The 22110-nt window shown below is 42.7% G+C and overlaps 1 protein-coding gene across 1 annotated transcript in view; it reads left to right on the plus strand.

The window, feature by feature from the left end:
• The first annotated feature begins 6451 nt into the window (after positions 1-6451).
• The window catches only part of Pip4p2 (phosphatidylinositol-4,5-bisphosphate 4-phosphatase 2), a 52875-nt gene continuing 37216 nt past the window's right edge, over positions 6452-22110 (plus strand). Inside the window, exon 1 of the mRNA XM_038347995.2 lies at positions 6452-6683. Within this exon, the coding sequence (XP_038203923.1) occupies positions 6578-6683 (106 nt within the window). The 5' untranslated portion in view covers positions 6452-6577. The remainder of the gene's footprint in view (positions 6684-22110) is intronic.

Genomic DNA, 22110 nt, shown 5'->3' on the forward strand with positions numbered 1-22110 from the left:
TTGTGTTGAAGTTTTGTTCCTCATAAGAAGGCAAATTATTTTGTAACCTTAGCTCGTTAACTATGACTGCTGATCTTCTTAGAGTGACAAATATCTGCCAGAAGCAACCTAAGGGGAAAATGGTTTATTCCGGCTCAAAGTTGGGGAGGCAGTTTCCCCAGCCTCTTGTTGCGACTATAGTGATCTCCATAATGAGAAGAGATGATTTGGTTTCAGTACTGGCCTATGAATAGAAAGGTGAATCTTGAGAAAGCAGTTTGACAATGTCCCTTTTATTAGCCAGATAATCGTGTTAAGGCCTATGATCCCTCCCCCATCCACAGGATCTGTCTTGGTCAAGTTTTTACAGAATCAGGCATACATTCCCTCTTGGGGTGTGAGCCTAGCAACCAATCAGAAAGCTTTTTTTCATCCCATAACAACCAGGCCTCTACTAAGCCAATGGGCATATCTTGCCAAGCCAGTCACGGTAGCTCACAGGATTAACACTGCTCATGTTATTTCTCCCCCAGCTATCTGCAAAGCACCTTCTGCCACGGTGAGAGCTAATCACAGCCGCCTCTTGAAGAAAACTGTATATAGCTCGGCGTCAAAAGTCCTCACTGTTTTTCACAGTCCCAACACTGTTTAAAAGTCTATTCTCTTCTGAAATGCAAGACAATCTCTTAACTCTGATCCCCTAAAAGAATTACACATATTCAAGACACAATGGAACAGAACATACCTGATTTTTCCTAGAGGGAAGAACGGGCACAACAATGAATCTGGACCATAACAAGACCAAATCCCACACGTTTTTGTCTGACATCTGGTACTCATAAGACAATTATTTCAGTTTCAAAAGGCTTGGGTGGCCCTGCCTTTCCAACCCTGCTTCCAGTGGACGAAAAGCTCCTCTTCTTGGGTTGCTTCCACTGCATGTTTAGAGCTCTCTTTAGGAGATTGACCATGAGTCTGTTATCCCAAACATCTGTAGTCTCCAGTGAAGATTAAGAGTTCACTCCCAGTGTCACACGGTGGCCTCTTGTGGCCTCGTTGTAGGGGCTCTGACAGTGCCACAGACTGCTTGGCTTGGATTACTGTGATATTAGACCCCAACAACCCCTTCAGTATTGTATCTTGCATTCCTGCAGAACCTGTACCCGCCCCCCCCACCCCCCCCCCCACACACAAAAATCACCAAGTTCTTCTGCTACCTTAAGATGGAATCTGGTTCCCTTGGGCTGCAGTTTCATCAGCTTCTGTATGCTGATCCTGGGGAAACATTTCTCTAGGCAATTGCTTTCCAGAATCAGGAAATCCCACCTGCATTCTGAGTTTAGGGTCCTTTCCTTACAAATAAATCTGCACATTTTAAATTTCTTTTCGTTGCCCATTTCCTGGATCTATAGCATTGAGCAATAACCATTCCACAGTTTGAAAGATGTCCTGCTTCGATATTTCTCTGCCATGCATCTCAATCCCTTCCTCCTGAACATCGGCCTCACTCCTGCTCTCGTGACACCGCAGAGGGATGGTCTATGTCACTTCCTGATGAGTCTTTGTTCCTGCTCTACATTCATCCTTTGCAGCCTTCAGGTAGAAACAGAAGGGGCACTTTCTCTTCCCAGCCACCCAGTCCCGAAATAATCACACAGAAGCATAATATGAATTATAAACTGTTTGACTTCTTAGCTCAAGCTTATTACTAACTAGTTCTTACAACTTAAATTAACCCAATTTTCTACCTATACTTTGTGGTGTGGCTCATGGCTTGTTACCTTACTTTTTACATATCTTGCTTGCTTGGTGGCTGGCTTGTGTCTCCTTAGACTCTATCCTTCTCTTTACCATCATCCTTAGTTTGGTTGCCCCACCTATACTTCCTGCCTGGCTACTGACCAATCAGTGTTTTATTAAACCAATTTGAGTGACAAATCTTTACAGGGTACGACAGCATTCGGGCCTTTCAAATTCCAATGACGACATCCCATTAAACTTAGCTGACAACATTTTTCTTTTTAACAATAAGTTCAAAACTCTTCTACATTTCTCTCTAAAACTGGTTCCAAAACCTGAAGACCAGATATTTAGGTCTATCACAACAATGATCCCAGTCTTAGTAACACTTTCTGTACTCAGCTAATTTTCTCATTAGTCTGACAAAAATGTCTGACAAGAAGCAGCTTAAGAGAAGGAGGGGTTACTTAGACTGACAGTTCAAAGGGATACAGTCTATCTGGACAGCAAAAGCATGCCAACAGGGGCAGGAGGCTTCTAGTCATAAGGCATGGAAGTCAAAGGGTGTGAACTTTGGGAGTCTGATACCAGGCAGTTTATTGGCAGCATATTTAAACACAGTAAAATTTGGAGAAAAAAATTCCTTACGTAATAGAATCTCCGGTGCTCAAGAAGACATAATTAAATTGAAACTCCACTCAGGCTATATTTTATGTCTTCTAAGAAGCTGGGTTCTAAAGATAGAGTGCCTGTATTAGCTTAAGGTTCTAGGGAAGGATCTGGTGTGGTCTCAGTGATAAGACAGCACAGAGGTCATTTGGGCGATTAGTCCTGGTTGTGGGAGCTTGAGGATGTCACTGGATATCAGGATAATGTAAGGGTCATCTGGTTACTAGCCACCTCTACTCCTGGTTGTGGGAGCTTGGTATGGCCTGGCCCTACAGATAAAGTAGATTACCAAGTGATTAATCACCCCCAATTCCCAGCCTCTGGACAGAAAAACCAGTTATACATCTTTTTCTTTGAAAGGACAGTCCTGCATACCTAACATTCCTGGTTTCCTTGGTGATCTGTGGGCTCAAGGACCTTCATGCACCCAACAGGGGGATCAACAGGAAGTAGGGTAAGTTTATAAAATATCACGTTCTACCCCCAAGAGACCCACTTCCTCCAACACGGCACCACCCCGTAAATGTTCAACAGCATTCTCCAAAAGTACCACCAGCTGGGGACCATTTTTGAACACGTGAGCTTATAGAGGGTATTTCACATTCAACAGGGAATTATTTAAAGAGACAGTATCAAATGAAAACAGTCCTTTGTGAGGCCAATTTCTTTGGGCAGTAGGCAGGCTGCAAAGGCCACTCAGTTGTCCACAGGGCATATCTTAAAGAAAAGAATGGATTCAGTGAGGCCAAGAGAGATGGCGAGCAATAGACAGAAAACGGAACAGCAGAGGAAGCAGTTCTAAAAGTGTAACTGTAGTGCTCATATCTTGGTGGTAAGCAGTAGAAGTCTGACTGGACTTAAGGTACACTCAACAAGAGGGAAATAAGGCTTGGTACTGGAAACTACCCTACTACCTGAGGCTACTGAGTTCGTGGACTTCAGTGGAGACCATACATTTCCACTTTATTAGACCAGTATGATTTCAAGCTTCGTTCTAAATACTAATCCTTATACCCACATATGAAAGGAATTCTCAGTCCTCATCAATGAAGCTTCCCTTGCAGCCTACAGAGACTGACCACCACAGCAAACCACCAATGGTCACAATACAGAGAACTGATGGTGGGTGCCCAGCCCTGAGGGATACAATTACAACATAACTCCTGCACCCTAGGCTCAGGGAACATCTCAGAAGAGGAGGTAGGCAGAGTGCAAGACCCAGAGGACCAGTGAGATTATATATCTTAGAAATGACAGAGAACCTACACCCATGAAACATCAGCAATATGTCTATCTAAACAAGATCCAATCAATGACACTAATAGCTATATTAACATGGAAGGGTAAACCCCAGGGGGCCCTATTCTTAGACAAAGAACCACAGTCAATTCTAAGAGGGAGAATTAGTCTTCCCCAGGGATGAGCCACTAACTGACTATATAATACCAATTGGTTGGCCCCAAAATCACGTACACACAAATAGTAAACAGACTCAGCTAGTTGTATTTATAAGTTATGCATATATGCAGTAATAATAATAAAAGAAAAAGGGGTCATGGATTTGAGATGAAGAGACGGAGGGTATGGGAGGGACTTGAAGGAAGAGAGGAAAGAGGAAATGATGTCATTAACATTTTAAGAAGGACCCTCCCAAAAAAGATATATGTCTTCTGACTGCATTTGTCAGCTGGGGATAGAGTAGGAGGATAATACAAATGCGAATATACGATTAAAATGGAGTTTGAGGTGGGTGGTGGTGGCGCACGCCTTTATTCCCAGCTCTCAGGAGGCAGAGGCAGGGGGATCTCTGTGAGTTTGAGGCCAACCTGGTCTACAGAGTGAGTTCCAGGACAGCCAGAGCTGTTACACAGAGAAACCTGTTTCAAAAATCAAAACAAAACAAAGAATGGTGTTTGAGGAACGACATGACAGAACATTAGACTTTTGGTCATCTTTGTTTCACTGCGACCAAATACCTGTGACAATTAACTTACAAAATACACTTAACTGTATTTCACTTATTCTGGAAATTCAAATACAAGGCATCAGTCGTCCTCTGGTGAAGGCTGTGGATGGCAATAGAAAAACCCACTCTGGGGGTAGCTGTCTATCATCACACAGGAAGCAGAGTGTGGAGACCAGTAATTTATAACTCAGCGAGGCAATTTCTTTAAAGACTCCACCTCCCAATACTGCTACAGTGGGGAACCCATCATTTACATCTGAGCCTTTGTAGGACAATCCAAACTAGGGTAAAGGTAGGGTCCTGTGGATTAGTTTTGTAATTTTCTTCAACTCAGTAGTCTTCAGACTCCAACTGTGAAGTACTGCCACTCATTTGGCAAGGGATAAACTTTTCTTTTTTTTTTTAGGGAATGCTACATCTTGAGTGTTCACATCCTAGGCTACTAGAGACGCATCTACACCCATAGGGATCTCACTGTATGGGGATCCTTATATTGTATTGTATCTTCTTGTTATTGGCCATCCAAAGATGCTGCATGAAGCAAACATCATTCTTTATCTTCCCTTAGGGTTTCCAACAGGTACTCAATAGACTAAGGCAGAAAGAGTGTGTCTTCATAGAGCAATTTGAGGATTGTAAGCGTGATTTGAGTAGTTTCAAATGTCTGATATCTGCTGCTTATACCCATGCAGCTACCAGCCTTCTGCATAGCTATTTGACTGAGGAGCCTTTCGGCCCCCTTGAACACAGAGACCACTGAGTAAGTGACTCTTCCCCAGTGACTCAGAACCATAGCAGGAAAGCTATCATCCCAGGGTACAATTTTTATTCCTCCTGAACTTTTATTTGGATGTGTTCTGAATTTTGATTTGCTTTTTTGTGTTCTAAATTTTGATGATTTGCCTTTTTTTTTCTTTTGTAAAAGTAAACCACACTGGAATCATATGGCAAACCATCAAAAGAAGAAAAGAAGGTAGCAAAAATGCAAATAGAAAATAGGACAATAAGTTCACTGAGTATTTTTTAAAGATTATGATCCAGGTAGGTGGTGGCGGCTAACGCCTTTAGTCCCAGCACTTCGGAGGCAGAGGCAGGTGGATCTCTGGGAGTTTGAAGCCAACCCAGTCTACAAAGTGTGTTTCAGGACAGCCAGAGCTGTTACACTGAGAAACCCTGTCTCCACACCAGTCCCCTCCACGCCCAATTATGTGTGTATGTGTGTGTAAGTCATTGGATTCCGTGAGCTGGAGATACAGGTGTTTGTGAGCCACCTAATGTGGTTGCTGAGAACTGGATTTGTGTTCTAAGCAAGACCAGTGGGTGCCTTAACCCCTTAACCATCGAGCCATGTCTTTGGCCCAATGGCTTAAAAAAGAATCTTTCATGAGAAAAAGATTGAACTGTCTTACATTATACATGTCAAGTTTGGAGCTTAGGCCCCAGCCCCGTAAAAACTAAAATCACAGTCTATTTTGTAAAACGAAAGTTGCGAAAGTCAACACCGATGCTTAAAGTGCCAAACTCAAATGCCAGCACTCATACTGCTAAAAACTAATCAAGGAAAAGAGGAAATCCCAACGCGTGCACACAAATCGTCCCTAGCCAACTGGACCGTGATTCATAACAAAGAAACGTCCAAGGAGGAATTGGTACCCAAGAAATAAACTTTCTTTACCCAACTGCAAAGTTTATCTGCAAAGTTAGGCTCTCCTCCTTCCTGGAGGAGCCGAACTTGATAGCTCTAATTTTCCTGTAATCAAGTACAGGCCTTTTCTTTTGGTGCCTTTCAAAGCTGCTCTTTATCCTTTCTCTTAGTTTAAAAGATTCCTCACTCTCTCTTGCCATTGGCCCCTCCTCGTGCTCACTTGACCTCTTCCCCTCCCCCATTTCCTAAACAGTCCTAATCTGTTCCCCCTTTTCTCAGACTGGCTGGGTGCCCCTCCACCCCTTCTTCCCTTCCTCCTCCTCCTCCCGGGCTCTTTCTCTCCTCTCCCCTCCCCTCCCCCAGCATGCTTCCCGGCGTGCTGCCCTTCCCCCCTCCCACCCCGCCTCTCGGTCCCGCACCCTCCCCTCCCCCGCCTCCTGCCTTGTGACACATCCTGGGCCCTCTCGGAGGCCGTAGCCGCGGCTCGGCGGCGGCAGCGCCGGCCACCACCTCCTCCCGAGCCGCAGCCCAGCTCAGCCTGCGGCGGCCCTGCTCTTGCTGCTGCAGCTGCTGCAGTCATGGCTGCTGACGGGGTGGACGAGCGTTCGCCTCTGCTGTCAGCATCCCACTCGGGAAATGTCACTCCCACAGCCCCGCCGTACTTGCAAGAAAGCAGCCCAAGAGGTAAGGCCCGCATAGAGCTTTCTGTTTCTCAGGGAAACGTCTGGAAGGAGGAATGCCGGAGAGCTCTAGCCTCTCACTTGGGCCGGGGGAGAAGGATGCTGCCTGCTGCCTTCCCAGGCGGTGCCTGCGTGCCCGAGAGCCCCTCTGCAGGCTTCGCTACTGCTGCTGCTGCTGTGGAGAGTGTGTGTTTGAGCACTTCTTACCCGGGTTTAGGATCTGACGTGAATTTCCCAAGCTCTGTGCTGCTCTTTCCAAAGCAGCCCCTAAGTGTATCTGGGCGGTGGTGCAGATCTGTAGTCATTCACAACTGCTTTGGGTGGCTGAAAAACCCGGGGTACTGCTCACCTTGGCATCTGTCCTTGAGAGGACTAGAGCACCAAACATCTTTGTCTCCTACACTCGCCCCAGAGCCCAGTGCAAGCAGGGAAGTGCCTAACCAGGAGGGACAGAGTTAATCAATATTCCTAATATGTCTGAAATCCCTAAGCTTGGGTAATAGTCCTGCCTCTAACTGTTAGGAGTGTGTGTCACAGCTTCAGTGCTAAATGAAGAACTTGCAGATAAAGGGGAGGTGGCATTTTTTTATGCATATCTGGCCAACGTTGAAATTAACTTCTAAAAAGTTACCCAAGTTTATACTGTCTATATTTTTATTTTTGTTTTCAGTGTAGAATAAAAAAGAATTTGGGTAAATGGTATGGTGAAGGAAAAGAAGTCTGTTTACCAAAGGATTCGATTTTTTTTTTTTTTTTCTCAAATATCTGCCTTTGTTCAAAGCCTTTTGGATGATTGCTACAGCAGTCTGGAAGGCAACCCTTGCAGAGGTCATCAAATATGGCACGTGCAAGCGTAGCTTACTTCCTCTTCCTCTTTTGGCTGAATGTGAATGAAGTCTTAAAAACCCAAGGAGGCAGAAGTTAACATTAGGTCACAGGTCTTGCCACACAACTTTCCCTAAGTTCACGTCTGAAACTGGAGAGACACTGAGTGGTTTGGAGTTGTCTGGCGTTTCTGTTTAACACTTTATAACTAGAATATCAGCTCTGTGGGTCTCAGTCCACGGTTAAACAGAAGCAGGACAAAGGAAAACTATGGCTAGCTGGATGTGATTCACCGCGATTGACAGCTTGAGAGGAAGGTGGTGAAGTCCATCAGAACTTGTAATGACCCATCCTGAAATGACCTGTCCTGTGTTTGTGGTATGGAAATGTCTGCTTTACCACTACAGAACTCACCCACAGGAAACCTACGTGGTTTACTTGTTGGTCAGAATTCACCAGACACCAAGTTGGGGGATTCCCTTAGTGGGCCAGCTCAGTATTAATATTGTACTGTCCAACATTCGTTCATTGGTTCCTTAATCAATGTATCAGTTTCATTAACTTAGTCGTTTAAGACAAAATATTTGACAGTTTGTTGGGGGCTGAGTTTGGACTTAAATAACCAAGGGAGAACGTGTTTCATGCTCTTTCATGGAGTCAACTTTTCCTACCTTTAGTCAGTTTGTGCTTACAACAAATACACGATTGATACTCGTATGCAGACCTGCATAGACCGTCATTGATTTCTATAGATGTCCTTCACTGATCAGTTTTCTCACACTATAAAGGAAATGGCACTTATAAATCAACCACTGAAAAAGAAGTAATTTCACTCCGGAGAACTTTTTAACAACCACTTTTTAAAAAAAAAATAATAATATTTATTTATTTTGGTTGTTTGAGACAGGGTTTCCCTGTAGTTTTGGAGCCTGTCCTAGAACTCTCTCTGTAGATCAGGCTGGTCTTGAACTCACAGAGATCCGCCTGCCCCTGCCTTCCGAGTGCTGGGATTAAAGGTGTGCACCACCAGTGCCTGGCCTTGACAAGCACTTTTAAGGGTGTGTTTAATTAGAAAGCTCATTTGGCCTTATAGTAGAATAATGATTTTGGTGCTAATGAAGGAGACAGGTGGGATATTTAAAACACTAATTTCATATGTGTAATTCTTATGAAGCAAGGAACATAAGTGAGAAAATAGTCATTTTGTTTGCATCTTGACTGTATTTTTTGTTGATTAGTAACAATTATTTGCACACATTCTAAATCTTGAACACCATCAGCATTCATTCATTCCGCAACTTAACGGGGTACCACAGTGCGCCCCATGCTATACGGCTCTGAGTAAGGCTGACCAGAGTGTTCTTCATGGAACTCATACAGTGGGAGAAAATACATCAACTTCTGGCAGAAGCAGTTCAGAGTTTTAAGACTTCTATTATCACCAGATTCTGTTAGGAGTTGCAAACAGTAAAATTCTTAGTTGGAATACAGAGACTAAAACTTGAATGCACGTTCTGATGATTCACTTTTTGATAGCATTTATAGTTATTCAGACTGCGCGTGTGTGCGGTATGTGTTTGTGTATGTAGGTGCCGCACGTACACATCATGTGGTTCTGACACTCTGCTCGTCAGTTTTGGAGACAGAGCTCTCACCGAGCCTGGAGCTCATTGGTTAAGCAGGACTAGACGGCTAACAAAGGCTACAAGTCCTCTTGCCTCTGACTGACTCCTCTTGACTAGGGTTACAGTGTGCACTCCTCCCCCCCTGCTTTGTGTATGGGTCCTAGGGATCCAGTTTCAGGGCCTCATGCTTTCACAGCCAGCTCTTTACCAGATTTACTGTCTTCCCACACTAACTACTCAGCCGTTTAGTAGGCTAAGAAGAAGAAAAAGAAGGAGGAGGAGGAAGAAGGAAAAACATCTTTATTTTCTAATAAGGACTTCTAGTATTTCTAATATTTTCTAATCCCTTGCTTTTTGTTACCTCCTTTTAAAGGTTTATTTATTTTTTATTTTATGTGTACTTACATGTGTGTGTGTGAGAGTGAGTGTATGTGCACCATATCTGTACAAGTGGTTGACTGTAGACAGAGACTGCTCATTCATTTCCCGGCCACCCAGACCCAAATAATAACACAGAAACTATATTAATTAAAACACTGCTTGGCCAATGACTCAGGTGTATTTCTAGCTATCTCTTACATCTTAAATAAACCTGTTTCTATTAATCTGTGTATCGCCACGAGGTTATGGCCTACCGGTAAGGTTCCAGCATGTTTTTCTTCTTCAGCAGCTACATGACGTCTCCTTAACTCCACCTATTCTCTCTATATATCTCTTCCAGCCTGGCTATATTCTGTCCTGCCACAGGCCAAAGTAGCTTTATTCATTAACCAATAAGAACAGCACATATACAGAAGGACCTCCCTCATCAGTTGACGATGCCAGAATCGAGTGCTGGATGCCCTGGAACTGGAATTCCAGTTGATTGTGGGTAGAAGTAACCAAACTTGGGCCCTCTGCAAGAACAGGATGTGCTCTTGGCCACTGGGCCATTTCTTCAGCTCTTCCTTTTATCACTTTCTTTCTTTCTCTTCTTCCTCCTTTTCCTCTTCCTCTTTTTCTTCCTCTTCCTCTTCCTCTTCTTTTTAAAGATTTGTTTATTATGTATACAATGTTCTATCTGCCTGTAAGCCTGCATAACAGAAGAGAACATCAGATCTCATTACAGATGGTTGTGAGCCACAATGTGGTTGCTGGGAATTGTGTTCAGGACCTCTGGAAGAGCAGCCAGTGCTCTTGACCTCTCTCCATCCCTTCCTCACTTTCTAAGGAACATATATTTTAGTTCCTATATCCAAAAAAAAAAAAATAGTGCATTTGGGGTTGAGAATTATGGTGTGTTTGTTTCTAGGTAGGCTATTGATAATGCAGAGGAGGGCATTTATCATTAGGTTAAATAAGGTTTTGCCCAAGAAGAAAAATCACATGTAGTTCTTGAAACTATGCACCTGAGTTTTTGAGCAGAAAGCTGGTGGCGTCCATGGTCAGTACCAGATAGGTCACTCCTCTCCTGTCTACAATATTCCTTGTATATCAGCCAGCTTTTGTTCATGCATAGAAACTAAAGTCAAAGGCAACCGTAGTCTCATTTCAAAGGACAGAAGGAAAAAAAAATACCACAAACTTGAATAGTTTGCATAGGTTATTTGATTCTCTTGCATATCTAGTATTTCAGGCAATAAATGGGAGAGTGGAATAACTTTGCTTCTCTGTTGATGGAATAAAACACCGTGACCAAAAGATATTTGGGAGGAAAGGGTTATTTCTAGTTTACAAGGTACAGCTTGAGGTAGGAATCTGGAGGCAGAATCTGGAGCAGAGGCCATAGAGGAATGTCGCTCACTGACTTGTTGTTTGTTCATGGCTTGCTCAGTTTGCTTCCTTTTATAACCCAGAACCACCTGCCCAAAGGCAGCAATGCCTGCATTGAGCTGAAGGTGGAGGCCGCTCGTTCGTTTCCAGGCTGCCCAGACCCAAAATAATTACACAGAAATTGTACTAATTACAACACTGTTTGGCCAAGAGCTTGGGCTTCTTATGAACTAACCCATTCCAATTATTCTGTGTATCACCACCAGGCTTGTGGTTTACAGGATCTGTCTCCTTCGGCAGCTACATGGCATCTCTCTGACTCTGCCTTCTTTTTTCCTCTATCTCGGTTTGGAATTTCTGCCTTTCTCTATTCTGCGCTGCCATAGACTGAAGCAGCTTTTTTATTACCCAACGGTAATAAAACCTATTCACAGCAAAGGGAAATTCCACATCGGTGGGCTGCTACTTCCCTTATCAGTTATTAATTAGGAAAATGCCCAGCAAACCTGGCCATAGGCCAGTCTTGAGGAGGCAGTTCCTCAGCCGAGGTTCCCTCTGCCAGGTCAAGCTGGCAGAAATGAATCAATTCACTTTGCAAAATCTGTGAAAATGTTTTGAATTCCAGGTTGCCTAGTTGTGCACAGTATGGACCATGGGAAGGTGACTTATGGCTTGAGGGTGGTTCAGAAAGGGAGGCGATAGTTGGTTCTGTACAGAGGGACAGGTTTAGTAGGTTTGCTTCTTTCCTTTATTCCTGAACAAATCCTGCCATGTTAGCCAAGCTGTGGTAGGAAAGGGAAAACGGACTAGTTTTGTTTTCTCTTATGATGTGATGGAGGATGAATCGTACAATCGTTCACCGAAACACAAAATGCAACGGGGACATAGACTGTGTTAGAAACATGTCTAGGTCCTTGACCACATGTGTTGTGCTTTAGCCTGGTTAAGGGAGACTTGGAAAGGCTTTCCTGAACCTAGCTTGGGATCTAAAGGTGGAACTGAGGAAATCTAGATGAAAAGCAGAACTGGGAAGGGCAAGTCCAAGTGGGGAAGGAAGTTCAGTGTTGGGAGTGGAGATGGATGTAGGGCACACGCTGTAAAATGAGATTAGAGAGGTAGGTGTGGTTGACATTTTCCATAGACTCTCTCTCCTCCCTTTAACTTTGTTTTCAAATATCCAAGCCCTGTGGAGTCTCTCTGCTTCACTGTGGACTGACCCTCTGACTTGTTTTTGACCTCCAGAATAAGGTAGAAGATTTGTTGGATGAGTTTAGATGTTAAATGAGAAGAGATTATACAGTTTTTGCTTTGGATATTACAGAAATATATGTTGGAAAAAAGTAACTTGTCATGTAAGAAATGGGATGTCTGGAAACAGTCATGACTAGAGAGACCCAAAACCAGCCATGCAGAAAAGCTACGTAGAAGAAATATGTCTGACCAGCCTTTAGACATGTGAGCTAGAATCTTGGATAAGCCAAAGAGATGGGCCTTCAAATGCCACCAACCCAAGCCAAACTATTACTCTATCTACCTAAGAGATTGTAAGAAACAGCAACCCAGCTGATGCTGACCAAGTCACAGAATTGTTGGCACTAAACTTTTTTGTTGTTGCTTAGGATACTATAATTTTGAGTGATCTGTTTTTCTGCACCAAGGGACCTTACAAAGGATATGAGTTGATTCCAGGGCAATATAGGTCATGGGAAAGAAATTTTGCTTAAACCAAAAGCTACTGTGTCAGTCATTATTATAAATCACTGTACAGAAGAAATGAATTAAATGATCGACCAGAGCACATAAGGATAACTGTCTTACTGAACTGCAACAATAATTCAGGCAAATTTGATTTAGGTTATTTTAGAGATAAAAAGCCCGGGGATGAGGTTTAGGAGGGAGGCTAGAGCCAAGCATTGTGGCACAGACCTGTTATCCCAGCCACTCAGGAGAATTGCAACATTGGGGCTACTCAAATCAGTTTAATCAAATTAGACTGATTTGTCTCAAAATATTTTGTCTCAAAAATATATTGTCTCAAAATAATTAAAAAAATAGCAACAGTGAAAAAAGAGATGGAAATCAAGCCCAGTGGCAGAGCATTTGAGTAGCAGACAAAAGTCCATAGGTTTAATTCCCAGCCCTGTCAAAGGCCAAAGCAAATCAAAGACTATATTGAATCGAACTTGTTGATGGATAGCTCGTGGGGGTGATGGCAAAGATTTCCAAGAATTCTGCTTCTACAACTCCATGGTTTATTGCCTACACTAAAACAGAGAACACCAGAGACCATGTTTTGAAGAAGACAGATCCCAAACTTGGCTTTAGATGTGACGTATTTTGGATGCTTCCAATTATCTAAAAAGAGATGAGATGACTTTATCTACAGGATCTATGAACCTGGAACTAAGAGGCCTGGTCTGCAAATGAAAGTGTGCTATTTGTGTATTGGTCAGAGCTAAATGGTTGAACCTCAATTCAGAGCTCTGCAGGGCCCTACGAGTGTGCCGGGGTGTATGTATGTATCCACGAAGAAGTGCCATGTGAAAAAAAATTCCAATTGCTTGAGTGTTTACAGCTCTAGTTGGTGGTGTGTGGGGGCCTAAAAATGAAGCTTACTGAAGTCTCCAGCGATAGTCAGCTTTATCTAGAGCATCCAGCAATCTGTACTCTGGGGATGAAGGGCATTGGTGATGCTCGCCTTAATCTCAGCTCTGGGGACGCAAAGGCAGGAGGATCTCAGAGCCTGAGGCTAGCACGGTCTCCAGATTGAGTCCAGGACAGCCAGGGCTCTTACACAGAGAAACCCTGTATCAACAAACAAACACACAAACAGAAAACAAAGCAAAAACAAAAGAGTAAAGTGTTAAATGGCAAGGATAGCCCACACGTGGCAAAACGTGCTTTTCTGTAGAGGCATATGAATAACAACAGCTGCAGTCAGCTCACTCCTACCTGATACCCTGGGAGGGGCACAAAAGTACATTCCAAGAACAATGTCATGTTTTTGTAGAAACTGAGATTGCGAGACTCCCTTTCTCTTGGAGTTTTCTCACAAGCGCTCAGAATTTCCCTCACAGGCGCCATTCCTGAGCTGAGGTCTGACCGTTCAGGCCATGGTTTCAGTGATAACAATGGAAAGTTTATTAATCTCTCTAGGTGATTATAAGACCACGACTACCATCTTGAGCCAAGTTTGAAGTGAGCTTTCATTAAATACTGACTAGAATGATAGACTCTGGCTGTGTCCATTCCAGGGTTCCCAGAAAAATGGCGAAGAGTCACTTTTCAGAGGCTCAAAAAAACAAACACGTAAGGCATATATCTCCTACCAGATCCAATTGGGGCAAGCATATGCCTGTCATACTTCCTGCTGTATACCTCCTGTCTACATGCGATCAAGCATATCTGGCCTATAGTTGGGTCAAACAAACTTGTTTGGGGATTGAAAACATGTGATTTGTTATCTTATATAAAATAGCTCCCATCATCTCAGGAAGTACCATCCTTGGGCAAGCTCACTGGCTACAGACATTTTTGGTTTATGAGTCTTTAGCTCTCACAATTTGTCATTTTTTATGCACTACTGTGATCTTTTGGAAATAACCGCTTGGTTTAGAAGTATGTCTTTAGTAACCCTCTTATGGCTTATCCTTGGAAAAATCTGAGTTTAGAGATTGTGCCTTAGTTAAAACTGCATGTGTAATCTTGGTTCTTTCTGCACTGCCTTTTTCTGTATTTCCGTAGACTGAGTGATAGTCTTTAGATGTTTTTGTCAGTCTCAGATTTCTGAATCTCCTTGCATTCAAGAGGAGCCGAGACTGGCTATCTGTTGGTAAGAAGTAATGATTTAGACACAAGGATCCTTTCTGCACACAGCCCTGGTGCAGTTTACTTAAATGTCCATGTTATTTGCCCAAGATTCTGAGACCCACCAGAAGTCACATTGTCATGATGAGCAGGAACTGTGCCGTGTACTGTAGAGAGGTACCAGGATGCTTCTTCCGTGTTCTGGCAGGGCACATACCTTCTGTGATGCTGAACACATAGGGTCTGGATGAACATGGAAGCTTGATTTTAATGTTAGTATGATCGACTTACTCCATTTAAGGAATGTCTTCTTATTGTCCCTTAAGTCATACTTTGCTTCACTGAGGTCAAATCTTCCTTAAGGATGAAGTGTCTCTGCTTCTGTCACTCCAGTGGAATGCCAAGCCCATTTCCTGTTGGAATCCTTTCCCCTTGTTCTCTAAGCACTGGCCTTCAAGGTTCTTTTATTCTGGTTTCTTATAATTCTCGCTTTTCACTCAGGTTCTTTCCAGCATCTTTAAAATGTTAAATCACGGCCCCCTCCTGCTCCTGTCCATTCCGCCTTCCTTTCAAATATTTAAGTGCCTATTTTGCTATTCATATGCCGAAGAACTTCCATTCATTTGAGCTGTGTACTGCAAGCCCTGTAATTTCAGAATAATAAGGTAGGAACAAAGACGGAAAGTGTTTCAGATGGGCGATCAGGAAAGACATTTCAGAGGTAACAATCAGAGTCCTGAAAAATGAGTCAGAATCGCCCTTGAAATTTTAGGGTAGAGAAGAGTTTTCTACCCAGTGGGACAGCAAATGTAATAGCTGCAGTTTTACAGAGCTGGGATACTATAGGTTAGAGCATGGAGATTGGGGAAGAACAGTAGAAGAGACTATAGCTATAGGCTGAGAGAGACCAGGCGGCAGGAGACTGCGGGGGTTACCGTCCAGAGAAGAATTACACAATGAAGTTAATAAGAGTAAAGGAGAGACCTAAAACTTTCACTTTTTAAAAGACTGTCCTGATTTGCATATGAAAAATGAATACTTAGAGAAGATGAGAAGAAACTAATAAGATGCTATCAGTTGTGGAGTGATTTTCTGAACTGCGGCGGGAGTGAGGAAAATGGTTGAATTCGGTATCCATCATTCACTGGTGTTTCTTTGGAGACAGGGTCTCACTAGACAGTGCGGGCTATCTTGGAGCTTGCGCTCTCCTGCCTCAGCCTCCACACCTGCCTCAGGAGCTATCGGGCACCGGGCGCTGGCGATGGTGATGGTGCCCATGTATGGAGAGCTGCGCTGCGGAAGAGAGCTAGCACAGTAGAAGGTTGTAACTGTCTTCCAGGGTAGTCGTCCCTGGAAAACGATCAGGGAACTTCTCCAAATAAGAACAGTGATTCTACTCGGGGGGGGGGGGGGGGGGGGGGGGGAGGGACGTCGTATGCAATTCTGGGGAAGACTCAGGCTCAGCTCTTTTGCACTGTATTTTCATAATCACCGAGAGGCACTAAATACGGTAGCAATACTATCACTGTCATAGTTCCTAAAAGGAGTAAATATGTGTTGCTAGGATTTGGGTTTTATTTGTTTTTGACCAAAGCTTCTGTACTTTTGTGGATGGGGAGGGAGTTCTAATGGATCTGTATTGCTTTTGTGTTTCTAGATATTTTTCTTTGATCCCATTGTTGTTGTAAGATAACCCCTTATTCCTTTTTGTCCTCTGAGAGTAAAAATAAGATATGTGTGAAGTCTTGCTCTTTTCCTTGACTTCAGGTAAGACTTCCGGCACTGGATAACTCCATTTCTTCACGGCCTTGAGTCCCTCTTACTGCCGCTGGATACTGCCTGTTTCTTTTCAGAGCCCAAGCTGCTCAGACCAGAAGCACAGTGTGTAGTAAGACCTTTGACTTTCAAGTGTTAGGGTCCAAGCTTTTTTTTTTTTTTCTTCTTCTTCTTCTTTTTTTTTTTTTTTCTGGTAAGGAATTGGAGCATCTGGAATATACCTACAAAGAGTATCCCTCATCCAAAATTTTTGGGATGGGAAGTGAAATTACCTGGCGCAAGTGAAAACGGAACACACAACGAAACTTAAGAGTTTATTAGAGGAGACACGTGCGTGCTGGCCTAAGGAAGGTGGTTGGAGAAAGAGCTTGGCTGCGCACGGGGTTGGCAAGGCTACATCATATGCAGATGTTGAGCTCACGCATGAGCACAAGGGCTTACGTAGCTGCGTCTTCCCCACGCAGCCATGCTGCACATAGGTTGCGTGGCACTGGAACTTGGAAGTGCCTGCCACCACTGTGTGGCTGGAACCATAACAGGAAGTGTTTTGAGTAATCAATTAATTATTTAATTAGAATATTTGCATAGGCTCTGCAGGCTGAACACCTAATCTGAAAACTAAAATCTGAAATGCTCTGACTGCCATGCTAGTGTTCAAAAAGTTTTGGATTTCAAAACATTTTGGAGGTTAGTTTTTTTTTTTTTTTTTTTTGGTTAGAGATGCTCAAACTGCATTTACCTTAAAATATGTGCTCAACCTGCGTTAGCTTTCTTACCTCACACTTTTACTCTGAATGTCCCACTTTTCCTCAAATTCTAAGTGTTATAGTATCAATTGGAAAGATAACATGTGAACCGTTTAGATTCCTTCTTTTAAGAATTAGAAGTCTGGATAGCATGGGATTTGTCATTTTTTGTAGAACATGTATGCATGTACTATGTGACTGATTAGAGAGCATTTATTCTTACAATTTCAATAGAGGGAGAAGTTGAGGATGGCACAGAGCAAAATAATAACCACGTGGTTTCAAAAATTAAGAAAAACATTAAGATTCATCATCCAGAAGAGAAGTAGTATGTAGAAATGAGTGATTGAGATAGGAAGGGTTTCATGGGGTGTTACCACCCCCCCCACAGTGATTTTACTGAACTGTGTGAATTCTAGGTAAAATATGATAGTTTCCAAACTTATAGAACTTTCTTAGTTCTCTGTATAGACACTTTGCAAAGCTCAGCATAAGTTGGATTTGCGACCAATCTCTAATGAGGACAAACGTCATAAAATCTCTAAGACATGCTTCAAAATAGGATGCTCCAAGTGGAAGTCAGATAGTTTGTACGAGTCCAAAAGTCAAATGATCGTCCTAGCTGCCAACTTATTGTTGAAGCAACTCTAAATCACCTGGGTTCAGAGCGGAGGAGCTTCATCTTTTCATGCTAAGAGTGACAGGAACTCATAGCCTTGTTACCAAACCCCCATGACATACATGCAGAACAGAATGCTATGCAGCTGGAAAAGGAAGAAGTTTTTGTTTTGTTTTTCAAGACAGGATTTCTCTGTCTAACAGCCCTCACTGTCCTGTGTTACAGAAGGAGGGTGGCCCTTTGTTTGTCCCGGCTGCCCGGCTAGCTTACACCCGAAATAACCATACAGAAGTTGTATTAATTAAATCACTACCTGGCCCATTATCTCTAGCCTCTCACATCTTGATTTAACCCATTTCTAATAATCTGTATGTCACTACGAGGTCATGACTTACTGGGAAAGATTCAGCATGTCTGACCTGGCATCTCCCTGGCGGCTCTCTCTCTGCCCTTCTTCCCAGTATTCAGTTCTGTCTACTCTGCCTACCTAAGTTCTGCCCTATCAGGCCAAGTAGTTTCTTTATTCAACCAATGAAAGCAACACATAAACAGAAGGACCGCCTACATCAGTCCTGGACCTCGCTTTGTAGAGCAGGCTGGCCTCCAACTTAGAGATCCGCCTGCCTCTGCCCCCTGTGCTGGGATCACCGCACCTGGCTTGCAGCTGCACGTGTAAATGAGGCATGTGTATATACCATTAGAATACTAGTGGGGAAAGATTGCCAGAATATACTGTAAGGTCAAAAAAACACATGATGAAGAAAATGTAAGGAACACTGTCTTGTGTGTAAAAATATAGGGTAAATAAGAATATGCATAGTGCATATTATATACAATAGCCTAGAGAAACAAGGGAAGGGTTTTTAAGAGGTGTGGCCCCTGTGAGCTCCATGAGAAGCCTCTCATACCAGTATAATAAATAACATTGATATGATTTCATACAGTACAGTTTTCTTTTTCCCAAAATAAAAGTTATGGCAATATAAAAATTATAAAAATATAAAAATTTCCATGGCAAGAAAAACCCATCATTACTTATAAGCACATGATAATACATGATAATATTGACTCTCAGCATCAGAGGGAAACTTCATCACTGTAACTGTTAATGTCTGCTAGACATTAACTTTTAAGGTATCTGCACTATCCCCCCATAATTATGAGTTATAACAAGTTCAGAAGCTCATGAGTTTTCCCTTCTCATTTTCTCCAGGTTGAGATTTACATTTTCCTTCCTGCAGATAGACAAATGGGAAGGCAACTTCGGAACTATTAAAACTAAACCTGCAGCTGCCCAGCCGAGTTCTTCCGTTTTGTGAATACATGTCCCGGGGACACATGTCCCCTCAGCAGTGTGCGTCCAGTTTGTATCATAATACGTGTGTGCCATCCTACAGATACAAGACGGGACGTAGGATTCCTGTGTCTGTCATCTCCTGCATGTGACCTACCTCTTCCCATCGAGACACTCAGCCACCAGTCTCCATCCCTAATGTGTATCCGTTGTGTGAATAAATGGATGCTAGACTGAGGTGTTGTGTCGACACTGGTTTCTCTAGGGAAGTGAAGGAGCTACAGGGAGCTAGGGGAGTGTGAGAGCAAAAGGCAGTGTGGTCCAGTGGAGCCTGTGGTCACATTGGTTGCCTCCCCAGAAACGTCCACAGGGCGGAGGAAGGCACTCCGAGGCTGTCACTGCTACCGTCAGTAGTGAAGAACTGCCACTTAATTGCTTCATTTTTTTGGTAATTTTCATATTTGGAAATGAAATTTAGTTAATCCATTAGCTAAACATGGGATTTGCTCACTGATATGTTTTGGCAATTACCGTATGCCTAAACAATAAATATTGATCCTGAGGGTCTTATCAACTCTCATGTGTCCATCTGTTTTTTCTAAGATGCAGAGTCAATGTCTCAAATTCTAAAGTTATCTAATTATTGATTTTTTTAAAAATCTAAAACTGGTTAATCATTGATTCACTTAAAACTCATAAAAGGTAATAATTCATAATTAGAAAAATGCAGAGTGTAATGTCCTAGTTTATATATTCATACCTTCTAATACTATGAGATCCTAATAGAATGCCATACTGTGACATCTTTAAGCAAACAAAACCAGTTTGGCTGTTTCCTTTTCTTACATACTTACTTTATCTATCTCCCCCTCCCCATGTCCTCTCTCTTGGTCTAACAAGTCTGTAAACAAACCTGGGATAAGTTGACTTTGTTAGTAGTGACTTATGAACGCCTGTGGTTAGTTAATATATATACCTAATGTCGTAGGGTTTCTACTGCTGTGAAGAGACCATAGCCATGTTAGCTCTTATAAAGGAAAACATTTAATTGTGGTGTCTTACAGTTCAGAGGCTTAGTCCATTTTCATCACGGCAGGACACAATGGCATGCAGGCAGACATGGTGCTGTAGAAGGAGCCGAGAGTTCTACATCTTGATCTGCAGGCAACAGGAAGTGGTCTGTCCACACTGGGTGTAGCTTGAGCCAAGGAGATCTCAAAGCCCACCCCCACAGTGACACATTCCCTGTTCCAGCAAGGCCACACCTTCTCAGAGTGCCACTCCCTTTGGGACCCGATCTCTTTAGAACCACCTCGTCCAGTTACATACAAAGGGCTTTCATACTTTCTCTTGGAAAATGCAGTTTGTGATCTTCAGTGAAATGCCATCAGTGAGAAGAACAACAGCAGAGGAGCCCTTCACCTGATTAGGCTGTAAGAGTAATTTCTTTCCTTTTTTTGGTCACGAAAGCAATTATTTGTTCTGTACTATAAAGGAGCTCCTTTGGATTTTTTTGAGACCTGTATTCTGAAAGCAATATTACAAATGTCAAACTGAGAACAGAGCCATACAAATAATCACTGTGATTTTCCACTAATCAAGGCCAGAAAATTTTGTATCTAGAAATAGCAGCAAAGGGATCATTGAAAAGCAAGATAGAAATAAACCAAAAGCCATCATGCCCTGGAAGCAGTAGCAATGCCCAGGTGAAAGGCCTTACTCAGGGCAGGCCTTGCTGGCCTTACAAGGGAAGGAGATCAGAGCAGAAGCCATTGTCCTCTAGGAGTTGGTCATTGCAGGCCGTTAAGTGTTTTTTTGCCAGGATCTCCAGTTACGTGGCCATTCTTTGACATGGTCTATAATTAGGTCTGAGGTTCTGTGCAAGACAGATGATAAGGGTTGATAGAGAAATTTCATATTCATTGTGGACTGATAGAAATACCTGACTTGGGGCTGGAGAGATGGCTCAGAGGTTAAGAGCATTGCCTGCTCTTCCAAAGGTCCTGAGTTCAATTCCCAGCAACCACATGGTGTCTCACAACCATCTGTAATGAGGTGCCCTCTTCTGGCCTGCAGGCATACATACAGGCAGAATATTGTATACATAATAAATAAATAAATATTTTTTTTAAAAGAAATACCTGACTTGTTGGTGCCTCGTGGTGTGCCTCGTGCATCGTGTGAGCACCTGCACGGAGCACTAAGCCCTGGGATGTAAACTGATGTTGCTCTCAAGCTGATATTGCGGTTGCACATAAGGTGTGGCTGTTTTTCAGGAGATGTTGATTGGAGGAAGACATTGATGGTAAGATTATATGGAAGTGTTGCAGCTCTTAAAGAAATAAGTTTTGCTTAAGGATTGGACCCACATCCTTTCCCCCTTCATTTATAACCCTGGCACATACTCTGCCTTCATCAGAGTTTTCTTTGTTAAAAAATTATATTTCTGTTATTATACAAAGTAATGTTTGTCATTGTGGCGTTGTTACACATATATAATCATGCTTTGCTCTTGTTTGTTCTCTCTGCCTTCATCCAGCCTTCCTTCCCCAAGTGCTTTAATGCCATATATGTTCTATTAGCTTCTCTTGATCTCTTACCTTCTCCATTTAGACCTCCTCTACCTCTTCTATAGCCGTTTCTGTCCCCAGCTCATGTGTGTGTGTGTACATGTTTGTGCATAGATATACATATATTTAAAAAGCTAGATTCTGTAAATGAGAGAACATGACATTTGTCTTTCTGAATCTGCTTTATTTCAGTCAACATAATGATCTTTAATACAATCCATTATTCTGCAAATGCCATAATTTCATTTGCTTTATGGCTGCAAAAATTTTGTTTTGTACATGTGCATTTTCTTTATTCATTCTTCTATTCAAGGACATCTAGACTGACTCTGTATCATATTCAGGATACTGTGAACAGTATAGCCGTAAACATGGATATCCACATACCTCTATGGTAAGCTGACTTAGGATCTTTCA

This window comes from Arvicola amphibius, chromosome 11 (genome assembly GCF_903992535.2).
Source record: "Arvicola amphibius chromosome 11, mArvAmp1.2, whole genome shotgun sequence".
Classification (NCBI taxonomy): Eukaryota; Metazoa; Chordata; class Mammalia; order Rodentia; family Cricetidae; genus Arvicola; species Arvicola amphibius.